Consider the following 18,904-nt stretch of genomic DNA (forward strand, 5'->3'; position numbering starts at 1 on the left):
TAATCCGTTTTTAGTTTGTGTGTATGGTATGAGAGAGTGTTCTAACTTCACTGATTTACATGCGATTGTCCAGCTTTCCCAGCACCACTTGCTGAAGAGACTGTCTTTTCTCCACTGTATATTCTTACCTCTTTTGTCGAAGATTAATTAACTATAGGTGTGTGGGTTTATTTCTGGGTTTAACATGTATTTTTAAAAATTATATAAATAGTACATTTTCATTGTAGAAAATGGAATGTTAATGCTTTGGTATGTTTCTTTCCATACTTTTTCTATGTACCAAGAATATAAGTGACTACTTTTTATTTTACAAACAAAAAGGACATCAGAAACATGGAGTTTTCTAGTTTGCTTTTTTCATTAAACTGATTGTAAATATTTTTCCAGGGCAATAAGAACACATTTTTACTTTGGTTTTCTTTCTTTTTTTTTTTTTTTTGGTGCGGTATGCGGGCCTCTCACTGTTGTGGCCTCTCCCGTTGCGGAGCGCAGGCTCAGCAGCCATGGCTCACGGGCCCAGCTGCTGCACGGCATGTGGGATCTTCCCGGACCGGGGCACGAACCCGTGTCCCCTGCATTGGCAGGCGGATTCTCAACCACTGCGCCACCTGGGAAGCCCTTTACTTTGGTTTTCAGTGATTGAGTGGTATGCTGTTTGGATGTACTGTAATTTCTTTCCGAATTTCCTGTTCTTGAACATTTATTTTCATTAAAAAGTCTTTTTCACGAACAGCTGCAGTGAACAACTTGATATATACATTTTAGAATACTTAACAAATTATTTCCTTAGATGAATTCTTAGATTTGGACCTGTTGGATCAAGACATATTTAAAGGTTATTGATAGAGGTTTCCAAATTGCCCTAGATAGTTACAAATTTTATTCTCATCAGCAGTGTATTAAAATGTGTATTTGATTATATTCAATTACATTCTTTTTTTAAAAATTAATTAATTTTTGGCTGCGTTGGGTCTTTGTTGCTGCACGCGGGCTTACTCTAGTTGCGGTGAGCGGGGGCTGGCTGCTCTTTGTTGCAGTGCATGGGCTTCTCATTGCGGTGACTTCTCTTGTTGTGGAGCACAAGCTCTAGGTGCGTGGGCATCAGTAGTTGTGGCACATCAGTAGTTGCGGGCTCAGTAGTTGTGGCTCGCGGGCTTTAGAGTGCAGACTTACTAGTGTGGCACATGGGCTTAGTTGCTCTGTGGCATGTGGGATCTTCCTAGACCAGGGCTCAAACCTGTGTCCCCTGCATTGGCAGGTGGATTCTTAACCACTGCACCACCAGGGAAGTCCTCAATTACATTCTTAAGTGATTTTTTTTTGTTTAAAAGTAGGACTAGAGTTAGGTTTTTAGGCATTTTAAAGAAAACCATGTTAGTAATGAGTAGGAATAAGTCAGTGTTGGAAAAATATTGAGGTAGTCACAACTCAGTTTGGAAATCGAGCATCTGTATGTACAGTTCCGTACATACTAATATAGGCAAGGCACTGATCTCTTTTTGTGCTTTTCTTTTGGATTTTTTTTCTTGAATCCATAAAATATGAATGTAAAAAGGCTATTGTAGTAATAGCAGTGTTCTGTTATAGTTGATCTGAGGAATATAGCAAAATTTCCCTAGCTGTTACGTGTAAGCTTAGTAGAGTACAGATTTAAAGTCTATATGCTTGAAATCTGGTTGAATGGTGGGTAGGTAGGAAGCCGTATGTGAAGTTGTGTTTTCAGTGTTTCCAGTCCATCAGATTCTGTGTCTTCAGTCTGAATCTCTCTGGAGCAAGGAATAGAAGCAAGGGAAATGATTTGGGCGTGAGAGACAGTAGCAGAGCATGTGTTTTCATGGCAGTGCATGCCTAAGACAGAGCTTTACCCAGGGGTGACCTTATGTTTATTTCATCCTTGTAGTCTTTCCTTTCTCTCTGTCTACTAAGGAGTCATCAGAAAAGTAGCTAATCTTCCAGGAAAGTACCTTGATGTACTGTTGGAATAGATCCTTCACTTGTCTTTCCCTCCCCAGTGGACCTGGAATTCGTTGACAGATTGGCTGGCACATTAGGTATTTAAGGAACTTTAGGAAACTAGGACCAAGAGCCTGTCCACATCATGTACATCTTTTCACTTTTTTCCTCTTTTCATTTTGGCATAATTATAGATTCACAAGAAGAGGCAAAAATAGTACAGAGAGTTTCTCTTCACCATTCACCTAGTTTCCTCCAATGGTTATATGTTACCCTTTTTCTTCTCTCCCTTTCCTATTTTTGATCAGCCCTTTGGTATCTGTGGGAAATACTGAGCTCTCTGAGCTAACGATTGTTGATTGCTCTCCTAGGTTTACTTCTTGGGGTGCATATGGTTCTTCCTCTTCCTTTGTTCCTTGTTTCTGGAACCCCTGCTTAGTATGTGTGCTGTGCAAGGACAGGTTGTGTCTTCTCTCTGTTCAGGCTCTTCTGCTCTTATTTTGGGAACATTAAGTGTGGTGGATATATCCTTCCAGTGTAGGTCTTTTTCCTAAGTTATATATACTCAGGTCTAAAGTACTGAGACTTGTGTGTATTCTTGGTGAGAAGCAGCAGCTGTGACTTGGTGGAAATAGCCCTGGATTTGGAATTAGAAGCCCAGGTTCAAATATTGATTCTGTTTCATACTTGTTGTGTGACCCTGGAAGTACTTTGCTTCTCAATCTGTGAAATAGGGATGATAGTAACGATCTTACAGAAGTTTTGTTGGGGAATAAAGAAGGTGGCATTTTTATAATCACTTAGTGCATTGGAAAGCGCTATTTCAAATGTGAAGAACCTATGCTTATTTTAAATTGCTGAAATGAAACCCAAATTTTAAACCACTGCTGCAGTACTTCTTAGCTTGACTTCTTTATTCAGTAAAAGAGAAAAACTCTGTCCTTTTATATCCCAAGCTTCTTACACCTTCTGTCTTCACATTGAATAACCCGTACTTAATAAGGTTTTCTTTTTTTCCACTGGGTGTAACCCAGCTCCCTTGGGAAATTTGGGATAGCCATGTCAGCTGTCATGCTATCAAATGACATATCAGATGTTCTGCTCTCTTCTTATTTACCTAAGTCTGGAGATTTTATGTGTCAGAAACCTGTTAGAAAATCTCTCGTGTGGGTATATATGCTCTTTTCTGCTTACCTTTTTAGTAGTTTCACTCTTAGAAACCAGCCCTTAATATGGTGCTAGAAACTGAGATTTTTATTTTTAAAGGGGAGACCTGATTTTTATTTATATACATGTATAAATATATATATGGAATAAGTAGTCACTATAAAAGTGGGGGATAATATGAAAAATTTAAGATGTCCATAACTGGCAATTTTTTTCTTAAATGTGATCTAGTTGCAGATAGACTCTTTTAAATCATTAAGGGACAGATATCTATAGAAAGCACAGCCAATAACAGTGAATACACATTGTTCTCAAGAGCATGTGAAACATTCTCCAGGATAGATTATATGTTATACCATAAAACAAGACTCAATAAATTTAAAAGGATGGAAATGATTCAGAGTGTGCTCTGACCACAATGGAATAAAATTAGATATCAGTAACAGAGGGAAATTGGGAGATTCATAAATATGTGGAAATTAACCAACACACTCCTAAGTCACTAATGGGTAAAAGAGGAAAGCACAAGGAAAATTAGAAAATAGTCTGAGATGACTGAAAACAGAAACACAACATAACATGGGGGTAATGGTTGCACAATAATGTGAATGTACTTAATGCCACTGAGCTGTACACTTAAAAGTGGTTAAAATAGTAAATTTTATGTATGTTTTTCCACAATTAAAAGAACCCTGCCATTCATTCATTGTTCAACAATAAATATTTAGCACCTGCTATGCTCCATGCACAAAATTAAACAACGTACCATAACCTTGGGGATGCAGTAAAAGCAGTGCTCAGAGGGAAATTTATAGCTATAAATGCTTATATGAAAAAAGAAAGATCTTAAATCAGTAATCTAAACTTCCATCTTAAGAAACTGGTAAGAGAGCAAACTAATCTAAAAGCAAGCAGAAGGAAGAAAAAATGAATACTAAATTAGAAATAAATGAAATAGAGAAAAAAGCAAAAATCAACAGATTGAAAATTGAAAAGATCAACAAAATTGACAAACCTTAAGCTAGTCAAGCTAAGTCTGAAAAGCAAGGACAAGACTCAAATTAATAAAATCAGGTATGAAAGAGAGGCCATTACTACTCACCTTACAGAAATAAAAAGGAATATGAGAGAATACTAGGAACAATTATATGCCAACAAATTAGACAACCTAGATAAAGTGTATGCATTCCTAGAATGGCATTACTGAGATCGACTCAAGAAAAAATAAAGCATCTGAATAGTCCAATAGCAAGTAAAGAGATTTAATTAACAATTAAGAAACATCTCACAAAGAGCTCCAACTCAGATGACTTTACATTTGGTGATTCTACCAAATATACCAAACGCAAATTCTTTGCAAACTCTTTCAAAATAAAGAGGAGGTTGGGGTGCTTCCTGGTTCATCATTTGAGGATGTTATTACTCTGTTAACCAAACCATACAAAGACGTCATAGGAAGAGAAAATTACAGACCAGTATCCTTTATGAATATAGATGCAAAAAAAAATTCTCAACAAAATACTGGCAAACTGAGTCCAGCACCAGATCAGAAGGATTATACACTATGACCAATTAGGATTTATCCCTGGAATGCAAGGTTGGTTTAACAGCTGGAAATCAGTGTAACCATAATAATAGTAAAGGACAAAAAACACATTATCTCAATAGCTGCAGGAGAAGCATTTTAGATGGTAAAAACACAACAAACTAGGAATAGAAGGGAACTTCTCATGGGATAAAGGCCATTGATGAAAACCCACAGCAGCTGCCATACTTAGTGATAAAAAATTGAATTTTTCCCAAGATCAGGAACAGGACAAAGATGTCCTTTTATGTCACTTCTATTCAACATTGTACTGGAGCTTCTAGCTGGGGCAGTTAGGCAAGAAAATGAAATAAAAGGCATCTAAATTGGAAAAGAAGTAAAACAATCTATTTGCAAATGATGTGATCTTGTATATAGAACATCCTAAGGAATCCACTATAAAATAGAGCCGGGCTTCCCTGATGGCACAGTGGTTGAGAATCTACCTGCCAACGCAGGGGACACGGGTTTGAGCCCTGGTCTGGGAAGATCCCACATGCTGTGGAGCAAGTAGGCCCGTGAGCCACAACTACTGAGCCTGCGCGTCTAGAGCCTGTGCTCCGCAACAAGAGAGGCCGCGACAGTGAGAGGCCTGCGTACTGTGATGAAGAGTGGCCCCTGCTCGCCGCAACTAGAGAAAGCCCTTGCACAGAAACGAAGACCCAACACACCCCAAAACAAACAAACAAACAAATAAATAAAAACAATTAGAGCTAATAAATAAGTTCAGCTAGGTTTTAGGATACAAGATCAATATAAAAAAATCCGTTGTATTCCTATACATTGGCAATGAATAATCCAAAGATGAAACTAAGAAAACAATTCCATTCATAAAAGCATCAAAAAGAATAGAAAACTTAGAATAAAGTTAACGAAGAAGTGTAAAACTTACATTCTGAAACTATACAACATCACTGAAAGAAATTAAAGATCTAAATAAATAGAAAGACATCCTATGTACTTGGATCGAATGACCTAGTATTGTTAAGATGGCACTTTTCCCCAAATTGATTCAACATACTCCCCATTAAAATCCCAGCTGTCTGTTCTGCAGAAGTTGACAAGCTGATCTTCATATTCATATGGAAATACAAGGGACCCTGAATAGTCAAAACAATCTCAAAAAGGAAGAACAAAGTTGGAGGACTTTAATACTTTAATACTTTACTACAAAGCTACAGTAATCAGGACAGTCTGGTACTGGCATAAAGGTTAGGGCAGACATACATATCAGTGGAACAGAATGTAAGTCCAGAAATAAATCCTTACATTTATAGTCAATTGATTTTCAACAAGAGTGCAAAGACAATTCAGTGAGGAATAGTCTTTTCAACAAATGGTGCTGGGACAAGTTGATATCCACATGCAAAAGAATGAATTTGGACCCTTTCCTCACTTACATATATAAATGAACTCAATCATAGACCAGAATGAAAGATCTGAAACAGTAAAACTCTTAGAAGAAAATGTAGATGCAAATCTTCATGACCTTAGATTAGGCAGTAGTTTCTTTTCTTTCTTTTATTGTGGCAAAATTGGCAGTGGTTCCTTAGGTATGACATCTAAAACACAAGCAACAACAACAAAAAAATAGGCAAATTGGATTTTATTAAAATTTAGAACTTTATGTTTCAAATGACACCATCAAGAAAATGAAAGCACACCCCACAAAATGAGAGAAAATATTTGCAAATCATTTATCTGGTAAAGAACTTTTATCCAGAGTATATAAAAACTCATACAATCAACAATAAAGACAACCCAATTAAAAACATAAGCAAAGAATTTGGGTGTTTTTTTTTTGTTTTTTGTTTTTGGCCACGCCACGTGGCATGTGGGCTCTTAGTTCCCTGACCAGGGATTGAACCTGCACCCCCTGCATTGGAAGCACAGATTCTTAACCACTGGTCCACCAGGGAAGTCCCGCAAAGAATTTGATTAGACATTTCTCCAAAGAAGATGTCCAAATTGGCCAACAAGTCCATGAAAAGAAGCCCAACACCCAGAGTCCTTAGGGAAATGCCCATCAAAGCCACAGTGAGATGCCACTGCATACCCTCTAGGATGGCTATGATAAAAAAGATGGGCTGTAAGTATTGCTGAAGATGTAAAGACATTAGAACCCTCATATACTGCTGTGGGAATATAAAATGGTATAGCCACTTTGCAAAACAGTTTGACAGTTCTTCAAAACCCTAAACATAGAGTTATATCCTGTATTCTAGTTAACACTCCTATTTGTATATCAAAGAAAATTAGAAACCTGTCCACATAAAACTTGTTCAGGAATGTTTATAGCATTATTCATACTAGCCAAAAAGTAGAAACCTTCCAAATATCCATCAGCGGATAACTGTATGAACAAACTGTGGTACAGCTATTCAATGGAATATTATTCAGCCATAAAAAGGAATGCAATACTGATCCATGCTATGAGATGGATAAACCTTGAAGATAGTATGCTAAGTGAAAGAAGCCAGATATGAAAGACATATTTTATGACTCCATTTATATGAAGTATCCAGAATAGGCAGATCCATTCCATCAGGAAGTAGATTATTGGTTTTCATGGGTTTGGGAGAGGGGGTTGGAGAGTGACTGCTAAAGGATGATAGGGGTTTCATTTTGGGGTGATAAAAATGTTCTGGAATTAAGTAGTGGTGATGTGTGCACAACTTTGTGAACATATTTAAAATCGCTGAATTACATACACTTTATTATTTTTTAAACATCTTTATTGGAGTATAATTGGTTTACAATGGTGTGTTAGTTTCTGCTTTATAACAAAGTGAATGAGCTATACACATACATATGTTCCCATATCCCCTCCCTCTTGTGTCTCCCTCCCACCCTCCCTATCCCACCCCTCTAGGTGGTCACAGAGCACTAAGCTGATCTCCCTGTGCTATGCGGCTGCTTCCCACTAGCTATGTATTTTACATTTGGTAGTGTATCTATGTCCATGCCACTCTCTCACGTCGTCCCAGCTTACCCTTCCCCCTCCCCGTGTCCTCAAGTCCATTCTCTACATCTGCGTTTGAACCTAGGGGCAGTATGTACACTTTAAAAGGGAGAATTTAATGATATGTGATATATATTTCAATAAAGCTGTTACTAAAAATCACTAACGAGTCATTCAGGTTTAAGGATCTGTTTTCCATTGGTATAGTAAACAAAAGGGAAAAAAAGCTGGTCACAGCTATGAAACTGTAAATGAAGCTGTCTGAAAAATACAACAGAAGTAAATGTTGCTAGCCTGAGTGGAAATTTAGGACCCCTTTTTCTAGAGGAGCCAGCATATTGGTTAGTGTCTGTGATGAGCCTTGTTTCTCCAATAAACTGGCTCCCTGCCGAGGTCTCCTGTTTTTACGTAAGACCCTTCCTTGGGAATCTGTAATCTATATTATTACTATTCTTTCCTGTCTGGGGTAACTGCCTTGGTAATGTAACAGCTTGGTACGCTGATGTTGACATCCCTCTTGTGCATATCATTGGGAGCAGAAAAGTCAGCAGTCAATAGGGAGGTGTCTTTGTTGTCAGTTAGTTTTGGTTTCACAGTTCTTAAATGAATAAGATGAATGTTATTAAATAACTGCTTTTCTCTTTTAAGACTTTTAAAAAATGTCTCTTTTCTTCTTAGAAAATATGAAGAGTAGAGAAAATTATTAAGAAGTAGGAGGTAAGCTCTCAAACCTATTACTCAGAGGCTACCTATTAATCTTTTACATACTCTTTGTTCTTTTCTGTAATTTTTTTCACATATGGGCTATATCATACTATATGTATATAAATGTCATACATTGTATATGCTATATGTGTAACTATGTATATGCAATTTAATGCAGTTTCACATCCTTATTTGTTTAGTTAATTACTAATTTTATTGCAGGTATTTTATGTATTTTTTTTTCCCCATATAGACTTAAGCTTTACAATTCTTCTGAAGAAGTTAAAAAGTGTTTTGGATTTTTAAAAGTTCCAGACCATTTTAAACACATAGAGAAGTGAAGAGAATGGTGTAACAAATTCTCATGTACCTATCTACATGCTTTAGCAATTTTCAGTGTATGTCCGTGTTGTTTCATCTTTGAGGAGTAGAATAAAAGTAGAAGCAATTCTTCTTATTATAAACCTGCCATAGGAGAAGCAAAAATAAAGTTAAAACTATGTTCTACTTTTATAGTTCGCAAAGAAAAAAATATTTAAAATATCTGAAAGATTTTAAAGAAATTACTTCATTAAAATACTAGTGAAGGCAAGTAGTAACCATTGTGAATGAATAACATCTGGCACTTGTGCAGTATATTTATTTTCTCCTATTATTTTTTTATAGTATGTATACAGTAATATGGAGCTGCTTTTTTTTTTTTTTTTGGTACTTATTTGTGTTTTCCACCACATAATTTGTGGAAGTAACTAATCCACCAATTCCATCTTTTTGGGAATTTAAGTCTTTCTTCTTATTTTACACTTCACTGATAGTTATGCATTATATTTTATAATACTGAAAGGGAAATTTTCCTCCGTTATGAAATGGTAATGCTTGGTTTTTGAATAATACTTTTTTCTTTGTAATTATAAAAGTAACATTTTCTATATTCATCATGGAAAAAATTTAGAAAATACAGAAAAGTACAAAGAAAAATCTGTAATCTTAGTACCAGAAATTAACCAACGTTAATGATGTATTTCTGTTCATATGACTTGCACTTTTAATACAGTGAACTTTCTTCTGTTACTCACTTTTGGGCATTTACATCATACATTATGGTTGTTTTTTTTTTGTCATAACTTCACTGTAGTTAATTATTATTCACACTGGGGTGAGTGATAGAGAGAAGAGGGAGTTCAACTGATTTTCTTTCCCCTATTGCAGAATATTCTTATGATAACTTGAGGAACTGCAGATTTTAATGCTCTCTCCAAGGTAAATAATTGTATGCCCACCCGAAGTCTCGTGATTCTGCATTTCAAAGATGGCGTGTACAGAGCTCCCTGGAGACCACAGCACTGTTGGCCTTTGGTGCTGGAAGGTGACTGCTGGGCCTTGTCTGTGCTCAGTCTTTCTGGTCTGAGCCACACTTTCTGAGAATAAGAACTCTTTAAAAAAAAAAAAAATTATTTATTTATTTATTTGGCTGTGTTAGGTCTTAGTTGTGGCATAGGGATCTTCGTTGTAGCGTGCAGGATCTTTCGTTGAGGTGCACAGGCTTCTTTCTAGCTGTGGCGTGCAGGCTCTAGAATGCATGGGCTCAGTGGTTACGGCCCGCAGGCTCTCTGGTTGTGACTCGTGGGCTGTAGAGCGCACAGGCTTAGTTGCCCCACGGCATGTGGGATCTTAGTTCCCTGACCAGGGATCGAACCCGCATCCCCTGCATTGGAAGGCGGATTCTTAACCACTGGACCACCAGGGAAGTCCCAAGAACTCTTTTTAGTGTTCAGCATCACAGGGCTCTATGTAAGTGGAATTTCTGGTATCTGTTAATTAAGAAAAATTTTCAAACTCAAAATAAGAATTTATAAATACTTTTTACATTATTTTTGCCTTTAAAGATTCATAACTGCATTGCATAAGTTTGAAAATACGGCTGGGAATACTTAGGTCATGGATAATGGATGGCTTGTGTCTGCACTAATTCTCAGACTTAAAAAAAAAATTAATTAATTAATTAATTAATCTTTGGCTGTGTTGAGTCTTCGTTGCTGTACGGGGGCTTTCTCTAGTTGCAGCAAGCGGGGGCTACTCTTCGTTGCGGTACGTGGGCTTCTCATTGCGGTGGCTTCTCGTTAGGGAGCACAGGCTCTAGGTGAGTGGGCTTCAGTAGTTGTGGCACGCGGGCTCAGTAGTTGTAACTCACAAGCTCAGTAGTTGTGGCTCGCAGGCTCTAGAACACAGGCTCAGTAGTTGCGGTGCACGGGCTTAATTGCTCTGCGGCCTGTGGGATCTTCCCAGACCAGGGCTCAAACCCGTGTCCCCTGCACTGGCAGGCAGATTCTTCACCATTGCGCCACCAGGGAAGCCCCTCTCAGACAGCCTTTAATGACTCCACCCTCTCACCTCAGGGGTGGGGCTCATTAGTGTTTGCAGGTTGGGAGCCAGTGCTCTGGCCTTTCCAAATGGCTTGTTTTCCCTTGAGCAGGCCATAATCTGTTCTTTTTTGTGTTTTGTCCATGTGTATTTGCACACTCCTTTTATCTGAAATGTGTTTTTGCATTTTTCCTATCTCCCCATTCCTCCCACTCCCCAAGAAGAAATTGAACTCTACTAATGACTGCCAATGACAGTTTTCTTCTGATTTTCAACTCAAGCAAACTTCATTCATTCAAAAACTATGTCTCGAGTGCCATGTTTGTACAAGGCATGGTTGTAGGCATTAGGTGAACACGATAAGCAAGGTCCTCTCTTTCGTAAGACTGACAGTCCTGTGGGAAAGTCATACAGCAATAGGTAAACAAACGTGATCAATTACAGCTTGTCATAAATGCTCTGAAGAGAACAGGATGCAGTGACAAGGCACCGACCCCCTAGAGTGGTCTTTAAAGGGCTTGCTGAGGAGGTGACACTGAAGCTGAAGTGACAGCCAGGCCAGCGCAGGCATAAGGAGAATGTTTCAGGCATTAGGAACAGCAAGAGATAAGGCCCCGAAGTGGTAAAGAGTTTGGCATCGAAAAGAGGCCCGTGCCTGTGACTGGTGTTCAGAGATATTTGGCTCGGACACTCAAATTTGGGAGTCATCAGTTTTATAGGCATTTAAAAAATTCATGGAAATGACTGCTTATTATTTTGGGGTGAGCTTTGGCTTTGGGAGAGGAGCAGAGATGGTTAAAGAAACTTGAGGAGGTGCAGCCAGAGAAGTAGCAGGAAGGCATGCTCGTTTGTGGGAAATTTTTCGGAAGGAAGGAGGGGTCAGTTTTGGGATGCCTCTGAGAGGTGGGGTTGGTGAGGTAGGTCTGCCAACAGGGCTGTCACTGGTGCTCCTGAACAGGGCTGCTGCAGTGGAGGGGTGGCAGGGGTCCCGAGGGGAGGGCTGCAGGGTGAACAGGGAGTGCATCCGTGCAGCTCGCGGGTGTAGACAGCTGCTTACAGGGGCTCCACCGTCCCTGGTGTCTCTGATGGAAGGCCCGTGAGCTCCAGGGGCCTTGAGGAAGTCTCAGCTGCCGGGAGTGAGCCGATGGAAGGGAGCTTGCAGGTGGATGCTGGAGAGCAGGCAGCTGAAAAGGTTGAGGGGGCTGCCCGGGGTCGCTGGTGAACGTCCCAGGTGTCTCATCCTGCCTGCTTTATTGAGTGAGCAGCAGGTGAGCCGGTCAGGAGGGAGCGGCTGGGTCGGGTAGATGGGCGTCTGCGGAGAAGACGGGAAAGCTCTTTGGGAGAGAAAGGCAATCAGAGTTGCCAGAGAACGTGCGTTGGAAGGCTGCTGGTGGCAAAGGGCTTTCTGAAGTTTGAGATCAGTTTAAAACCAGCCTGGTTGGGTATGTGTGTCTTCTCTTCTGCATGGTCACCCCTGCAGGCCCGGGAAGGCAGCCGGTTCAGTGTGTCTGGTTCACCCAAGGTTCGAGATTACTAGGCAGTGACTCCCGAGAGAGGGACAGTGGAGGGTAGCTCCATGCTGTTGACACCCCCGTGAAATTTAATGCAGACTCAAAGCAAGGTGAGACTGGGAAGGAGTTTACGGAATCGACGAGGTTGAGGCAATGCACTTGAAAAAATGAGCTGGAGGGGTGGGCAGTTGTGGCGGGGAAGGAGGACGGCACGGCAGGGAACTGAGGTCCAGGCGAAGGGGGCTTGCCGGGGCCTAGAACAGAAGGCTGAAAGGAGCGGGTGTTGTCAGCCGAGGGGTGGTGAAGCCGCTGCAGGAGATGAGAGGAGCTGGGGAAGGAGGCAGGGAGGCCGGAGGCCGCATCCGCAGTGGGTAAGGAGTGACTGGGGCGGGGGGAGTGGCGAATGAAAGCCGGAGGGGTGTGGGTGCTGCCTCTGCCTGGTGTGCGTGGCAGGGGCCCTTCCTGAAGTGCCCCGCTGAATTCCCTCAGGCAGCCGCTTCTCCTTTCTCTGCCACCGTAGCACCACCTGCAGGCCCCCTGCTTAGGGCCTGTCCCCGTACCGCCACCACCGGCTGCTTTTCTGTCTTGCCCTTCTTCCAGGCAGTGACCTCCTTGAGGGCCTTGACCACGTCTTACCTTTTGTGCTTTCCAGGAGTTAGCCTGGGACACTTGTCCCACCGCTGGCCCAGGGTCTGTTCGCTGAGTGACTGTGCGGCTACCAGTGGGTGGGCTGTGGGGTGTCCAAGGAGGAGGGGGAGTCACTGCTGGCGGGGCACGGCCGGGTGTCTTTAAGGGCTCACACCATATCGTAATTATACAAATGACGGTAAGGCAGAAAAATGGTCTCGTTGCTAGAAACAGCTGCTTTTGCCCAGTGTGGGTTGGTTCTGCTCGTTTCTAGCTTCCGGGGTTGGCTTGTCATTGTGATGCCTGCTTTCTACATATTTTCCAGGGAAGTTTTTGATGTGCTTATTGATTCACTGGTGCCGGTTATTTAAATTGTACCACTTGATGCTGTGATATGGAATATTATTTTATTAAAGCTTCCTGAGTGCTTTGTAAGTTGATTTCTTGTTTCTTAATCCTCTACTTCTCATGCCCCGTATAACTTTAACATTTTCATGTTTGAGTTATTAAATATCCATGCTGTGAACTTTCAATGAGGCAGTAGTATATAGTGGTGTAGTATAACAAAAATAATACTAACTTTGGGGCCAGGCAGATCTGATTTTCAGTTACCACCTTTATTATTATTAGCTTTAAAATCTTGGGCAGGGTTTTTTTTTTTTAATGTTTTTTAACCTAACCTTTTTAAGCTTCATTTCTTTATCTTCAAAGTGGGAGTAATGGGAATGCCCTTGGCGGTCCAATGGTTAGGACTGGGCACATTCACTGCCGTGGCCTGGGTTCAATCCCTGGTTGGGGAACTAAGATCCCACAAGCTGCACGGCCAGAAAAAAAAAAAAAGTGGGAGTAATAATGCTTGCCCATCTCAGACGTATGTCACTGTCTCTGTTGCCACACTTCTTCCCTCAACCATTCACAAGTTTCCACGTCCCTCACTTGCTTAGGCTTTTTCCCCCTATTAAGTGCCATAACTGATGTAGGACGTCCTGTCCATGTTTCGAGACAAAGCTTAAACTGAGCCTTGTCTGACTGGTTTTGGCTTGGTCATTCCAGGCCTTCTTGATCCATCCCTTCTCTAAACAACCACAGTAATTATTCATAGCCCTTATTTGGCAGGCGCAGCATTCTATCTGTGAAGTCTGCTAACTGTGCATCCTGTGTTTGTGGGTTTTTTTTTTTTTTTTTTTTTTTTTTTTTTTTTTTTTACTATTCGTGTATTTGGCTGCACTGGATCTTAGTTGTGGCATGCGAGATCTTCGTTGCGGGACATGGGAGCTTTTAGTTGTGGCATGTGGAATCTAGTTCCCCGACCAGGGATGGAACCCGGGCACCCTGCCTGGGAAGTGCAGAGTCTTAACCACTGGACCTTCAGGGAAGTCCTGGAGCTGTTTTTTAAAAATGCCCTGTGTCGGGCTTCCCTGGTGGCACAGTGGTTGAGAGTCCGCGGGCCGATGCAGGGGACACGGGTTTGTGCCACGGTCCGGGAGGATCCCACATGCCGCGGAGCGGCCCATGAGCCATGGCCGCTGAGCCTGCGCGTCCGGAGCCGGTGCTCCGCAACGGGGAGAGGCCACAGCAGTGAGAGGCCCTCGTACCGCAAAAAAAAAAAAAAAAAGCCCTGTGCAAGCCCTTCCCACCCTTAATCTTACTTAATGAATGTGGAGCCAGTATTCGTCCCATTGCCACTGAGGAAGTGGCAGAGTCAAGACTGGAGGCTGTCTCACATGTGCACATTACATCAGGCGGTCCTGCTGTGTGTTTCTTCATTCTTGTTGAGCCTGGTATTTTTTAACTTTTTCCTGTTGGCCTGCAGCAGAGTTGGGCTGCTTCTTGTGATATAATTGTAAATGCTTAGGAAACTCTCCCTGGGGGGTATGGGGGGAGAACACATATACTTATTTGCTTGGGTAGCTAAAAATATCTCTGCAAGGAGGTACCGGAAGCTAGCCACAGTCTTCACTTTTAGGTGGGGAAACGCAGTGGCTGGGGGACAGGAGTGGGAGGGAGGTCTTGTACTTTTGTGCAGGAGGGGATCATCCATTACTTCTTTTTTTAAATTAAGGAGAGGAAAGAGAGAGAGAAGAGAGAGGACCAGCCTGCTTAATGCATGAGGGCTTCTATTATCTCATTCTGTGGGTTTCCTCCATAAGGAGTTTGTGACCTACTTTTGAGTGTGCTAAGCCTTTACTGCATAATTACCGTCAAGAAGCATATACTTATTTGTTAGAAATCTTATAGAATTCCAGTTGAAGAGGAAGTTTTCATATAATATGTATTTTAAAAATCACAGGAAAGAGACTTGAATGCAGGGCTCCTTCCTCTCCTGGGAGTGGAGACTTTTCTGTCTTGCCTGTTGCTTCCCAGCTAAGCATGAAGTCTGACCTTCTTTCCCTGAGTCAGAACAGAACTAGGCCAGACTTGTAGTAACAAGGGTTTGAAGGTGCGTAGGGAAACTTACGGCCATGCAACCTTAGAAAATTACTTACCTTTGCCTCAGTTTCTTCCTTTGTAAAATAGGGATGTTAGTATCTACTTTATAGAGTGGGTTGGAGAATTAGAGATAGTCTGTATAAATCATCTAGCCTAGAGCCTGACACCTCATGTGGATGCTCAAAAACGGTATCATCATCATTACTGGTTAGTGTCTGTGGATCTTAGGCCCCTTGAGGGAATAAAGGATATGAGATTCTTTTCATTGAGAATGAAAGATAGATGTTTAGGGGAAGAAGGAGTGTATCAGTTATCTACAGGTGTGTAACAAAGCACCACAAATCTTGTGGCTTAAAACCACAACGAACTGTTTCTTATCCTTTTGTGGTTTAAACTGGTGGTTTTTGTCTCCTTAGATGTATTTGTGTAGCCACAGTCAGTGGATGACTGGAGAGGCTGAATGGTCCCCCCCATGGACTCACTCACGTGTCTGGCAGGTGCTGCCGGCTGTTTTTGAAGCATGTTGGTTCTCCTCTAATGGCCTCTCGTGTTCAGGAGGCTAGACCAGCTTGCTGACAGCACAGCAGTCACGAAGCTCCAGTGTCAGACCTCTGCTGGCTCCTGCAGTCTCTGATTTCCCACTGGCCAAAGCAAGGCTCAGACCAATCCCAGGGTCACTGTGGGGGGATGAGACCCCACCTCGGTGGAGGAGGAGTAGCAAAGCATCTGTAGCCCTTTTTAATCTATCACAAGCTTGACCTTATTAGATCTCCTTCTTGGGCTAAAATTGGGCCCAAAAAGAAAAGGTTCTGTTGGTTTCTCCACTTTTCCTGTATCACTGAACCCTTCATTAGTCCGACATAGGAGCTCATTAGGGAACTGGGGATATTTTGTTTGGACTAAAAGTTGGAGTGAAGGGTAATAGCTCCTTTTCTGTATTTGAAGATCTTTCTTGGGAAGGAGGGACTAGTTTCAGGGTATGGAAATGACTGGAAAGCGCGTACTTCCTCTGTTTAAGGAAGGATTGCCACGTGAGACAGCGAGTCTTCTTGATTGGAAGTAAAGCAGAAGATGGGTAATCAAGTGCCAGGGACTTTGCAGGAGTGTTTTCCTCATTGAATGACTTGCCTTGTTTCTCATTCTAGAACTCAGAGAGAGCATTGTGCTTTTTTGCTGTGGGTAGGAGTGGGGTGGGGGTGGTGATAGGAAGGGAGAGATTCCCTGTGCTCAGACTGGAAGAGTTACCCTGCTCCGAATTTTAACCTTACTTGATTTATAAAGGTCAGCTCTACCTGCTGAACCCCCCTGAGAGTCGGCATCTACTGTCAGCGCGAAGAACGTTTCTATTTGGTACAGTGTCGGGGGGATGCTGCATCCTGAAGCCGGGTTTTCTGTGCGCCTTCCTGGGTTAGAATGGAAGGAACTGAGAGAAGAAATTGCAACAAATAAACGTGTACAATTGTTCCAGCAGCTGTAGATTAGGTGGCCAGCCTGTTTAATTTGTCTAATGGAAATGATTTTGGTACTTACCCCATATCATCTGTTTTGCGCTACCCCAAGCGTGATTTTGAGGTCTCCTGATTTTGTAACAAAACACCCAACCCAGTTGGTGCTATTGTCAGTGGAGAACTCTGTGTCCGTAGAATGTGAGCCTACTTCCTTTTCTCCCTCCGTCACTCTCTTTGGAGGAAGAGGCAGGGACCACTACCTACTCACCCTGTTGTAAAGCTGCTGAGCAAGAAGTTTGGTGTAGGCGCTGCCTTTGGCTTGGGTTAGTGCTACCGGGCTGGCCAGTTTGGTCAGTGGTGTTTCTGTGGAGCCTGCCTCACTTCCAGCACTTAGATGTTTTAGAAAACTGAGAGTGAGACGCTAAGCTACAGTACGTACAGGATTCAGATGCAGAGTGGTGTGAGGTTTTTGGTGGGAAGCAAAACTTAAGCTACAAATAAATCTCCAGCTGAAGCAGATGATGGCTCTCCTGACTGGTGCGCATTTACAAACTGGAAAATGGTGAAAAACCTCAACCCACCAACTGTGAGGCTCGTTGGCTCTTCGCTTTGGGCTTCAGTGTTCTTCCTGATAAAAATAATAATTATGTTATTCAGATATGGTTGCCAAGCGTTCGTGCTTCTCACTCCGCTTGTGCTCGTAAACGATGCTGCGGCGTGAACTGCTTTGTCTTTGATCGCACGTTTCCGAGCGCTGGCGAGTTTTGTTACCTGTGCTTATCTGTCGTTCTCTTCTCTAACTTTTCAGAATGGACTGCTGAATTATGAAGTACTCCAGACCCAGGAGGAGAGCACCACTCTGACATCCACTCCCTTCTCCCCGACTAGTTATTTAAATTGGACTTTTAATATCCTACCAGCTGCTCTTCAGACACACATGGTGCATTGTTGCCATTCCCCAGATTGCATCTCTGAAACACAGGCTCTTAGTAACCTTCAGCAAACAAAGAGGCCGCCTCCCGGGGACGCCTGCTGGGAGGCTGTCACCCTGACTGCCCTCTAGCTTCTGCCGGCTCTGGATTGGAATTCCGCCATGGAGCCTCGCATGGAGGCCTGCCTGGCACAGGTGCTGCAGAAGGATGTGGGGAAGCGACTGCAGGTTGGCCAAGAACTGATAGACTATTTCTCAGACAAACAGAAGTCTGCCGACCTTGAGCATGACCAGACCACATTAGACAAACTCGTGGACGGACTCGCTACCTTTTGGGTGAACTCCAGCAATTACAAGGTAAGCTGTGCTCTGGAAGACGCTCTTCTAGGCGGCCGGGCAGCCGTGGGGGATCAGAGTGGGTCCTAGAAGAATCCTTGTGAGCCTTCAGCATGACCCCTTGCTTTCCAGTAAGAGCAAGTAGAGTTTTCTTGGATTTTTGTTGGAGCTCAGAAAACCCCTTGTCCTTTAGCGCACCGAGAGAAGGCCAAGTGACCGGATGAAGAGAGGCTTTCATGTGGGAGAGGTTGCAAGCGTTTGCGGCCTTGAAGTTAAGAGTGGCTATCGCGTCTAGCAGTGAGTGGCCCTTCGTTAATAGCAAGCGGCTTCACCGATTTTCTCTGGGGGTGGAATTGGCAGTAGATGTGGGCATTTTACCTGCATTTTAGCTGTTTTGAAGTCGGCCCAGGTACCCAGCCAAGGGCCCTCCTGGTGACTTGTATGTAAAGGCCTGGAGGATATCCTTCAGCTTCCAAAGATCAAGGCTCTTCAGGTGCCCGTGGTGGGTGGGAGGGGCCAGGCGGGGTCCCATGACCCGCCTGCGTTGTGCAGGATGATCGTGTTGCCATTCGAGGACTGAGTTTTCATGAATGAAGACTGGGTTCAAAGTGCTGAAGAGGTGTCGTTTCCCCCCCTCGCCCTCCCCACCTTTAGTTTGTTAAGAAGGTGGCCCCTTTGGATCCCGTTGAGGTGGGGGACAGCGCGGGACATGTGCTAATAGGTGCCATAGACATTATAGACAGCTGGGCTTACAGAAACAGAACCTTTCGCGATTTCTTCATTGAACCAGTCTTCTGACTGGATTCAGACTTGGAAAGGGTGCTTACAGGATTTCTCTGTTTGCTCTAGTATAGACTGTTTTCCAATTACATTAAACCTTGATCTTAT

The 18,904-nt window shown here is 42.5% G+C and overlaps 1 protein-coding gene across 31 annotated transcripts in view; it reads left to right on the top strand.

The window, feature by feature from the left end:
* Positions 1-18,904, top strand: part of CLASP1 (cytoplasmic linker associated protein 1) — a 264,666-nt gene that overhangs the window by 17,254 nt on the left and 228,508 nt on the right. For 24 of the 31 annotated variants that reach the window (XM_067025828.1, XM_067025838.1, XM_067025833.1 and 21 more), the window contains exon 2: positions 17,558-18,037. In XM_067025828.1, coding sequence (XP_066881929.1) covers positions 17,843-18,037 — 195 coding nt within the window. In that variant the 5' untranslated portion in view covers positions 17,558-17,842. Of the gene's footprint in view, positions 1-8,345; positions 8,385-9,581; positions 9,633-17,557; positions 18,038-18,904 lie in introns of all 31 variants that reach the window. The other 7 variants (XM_067025830.1, XM_067025846.1, XM_067025829.1 and 4 more) reach the window with 2 other exon arrangements.

The sequence above is a fragment of the Kogia breviceps genome, chromosome 2 (assembly GCF_026419965.1).
Source record: "Kogia breviceps isolate mKogBre1 chromosome 2, mKogBre1 haplotype 1, whole genome shotgun sequence".
In the NCBI taxonomy this organism is placed as follows: Eukaryota; Metazoa; Chordata; class Mammalia; order Artiodactyla; family Physeteridae; genus Kogia; species Kogia breviceps.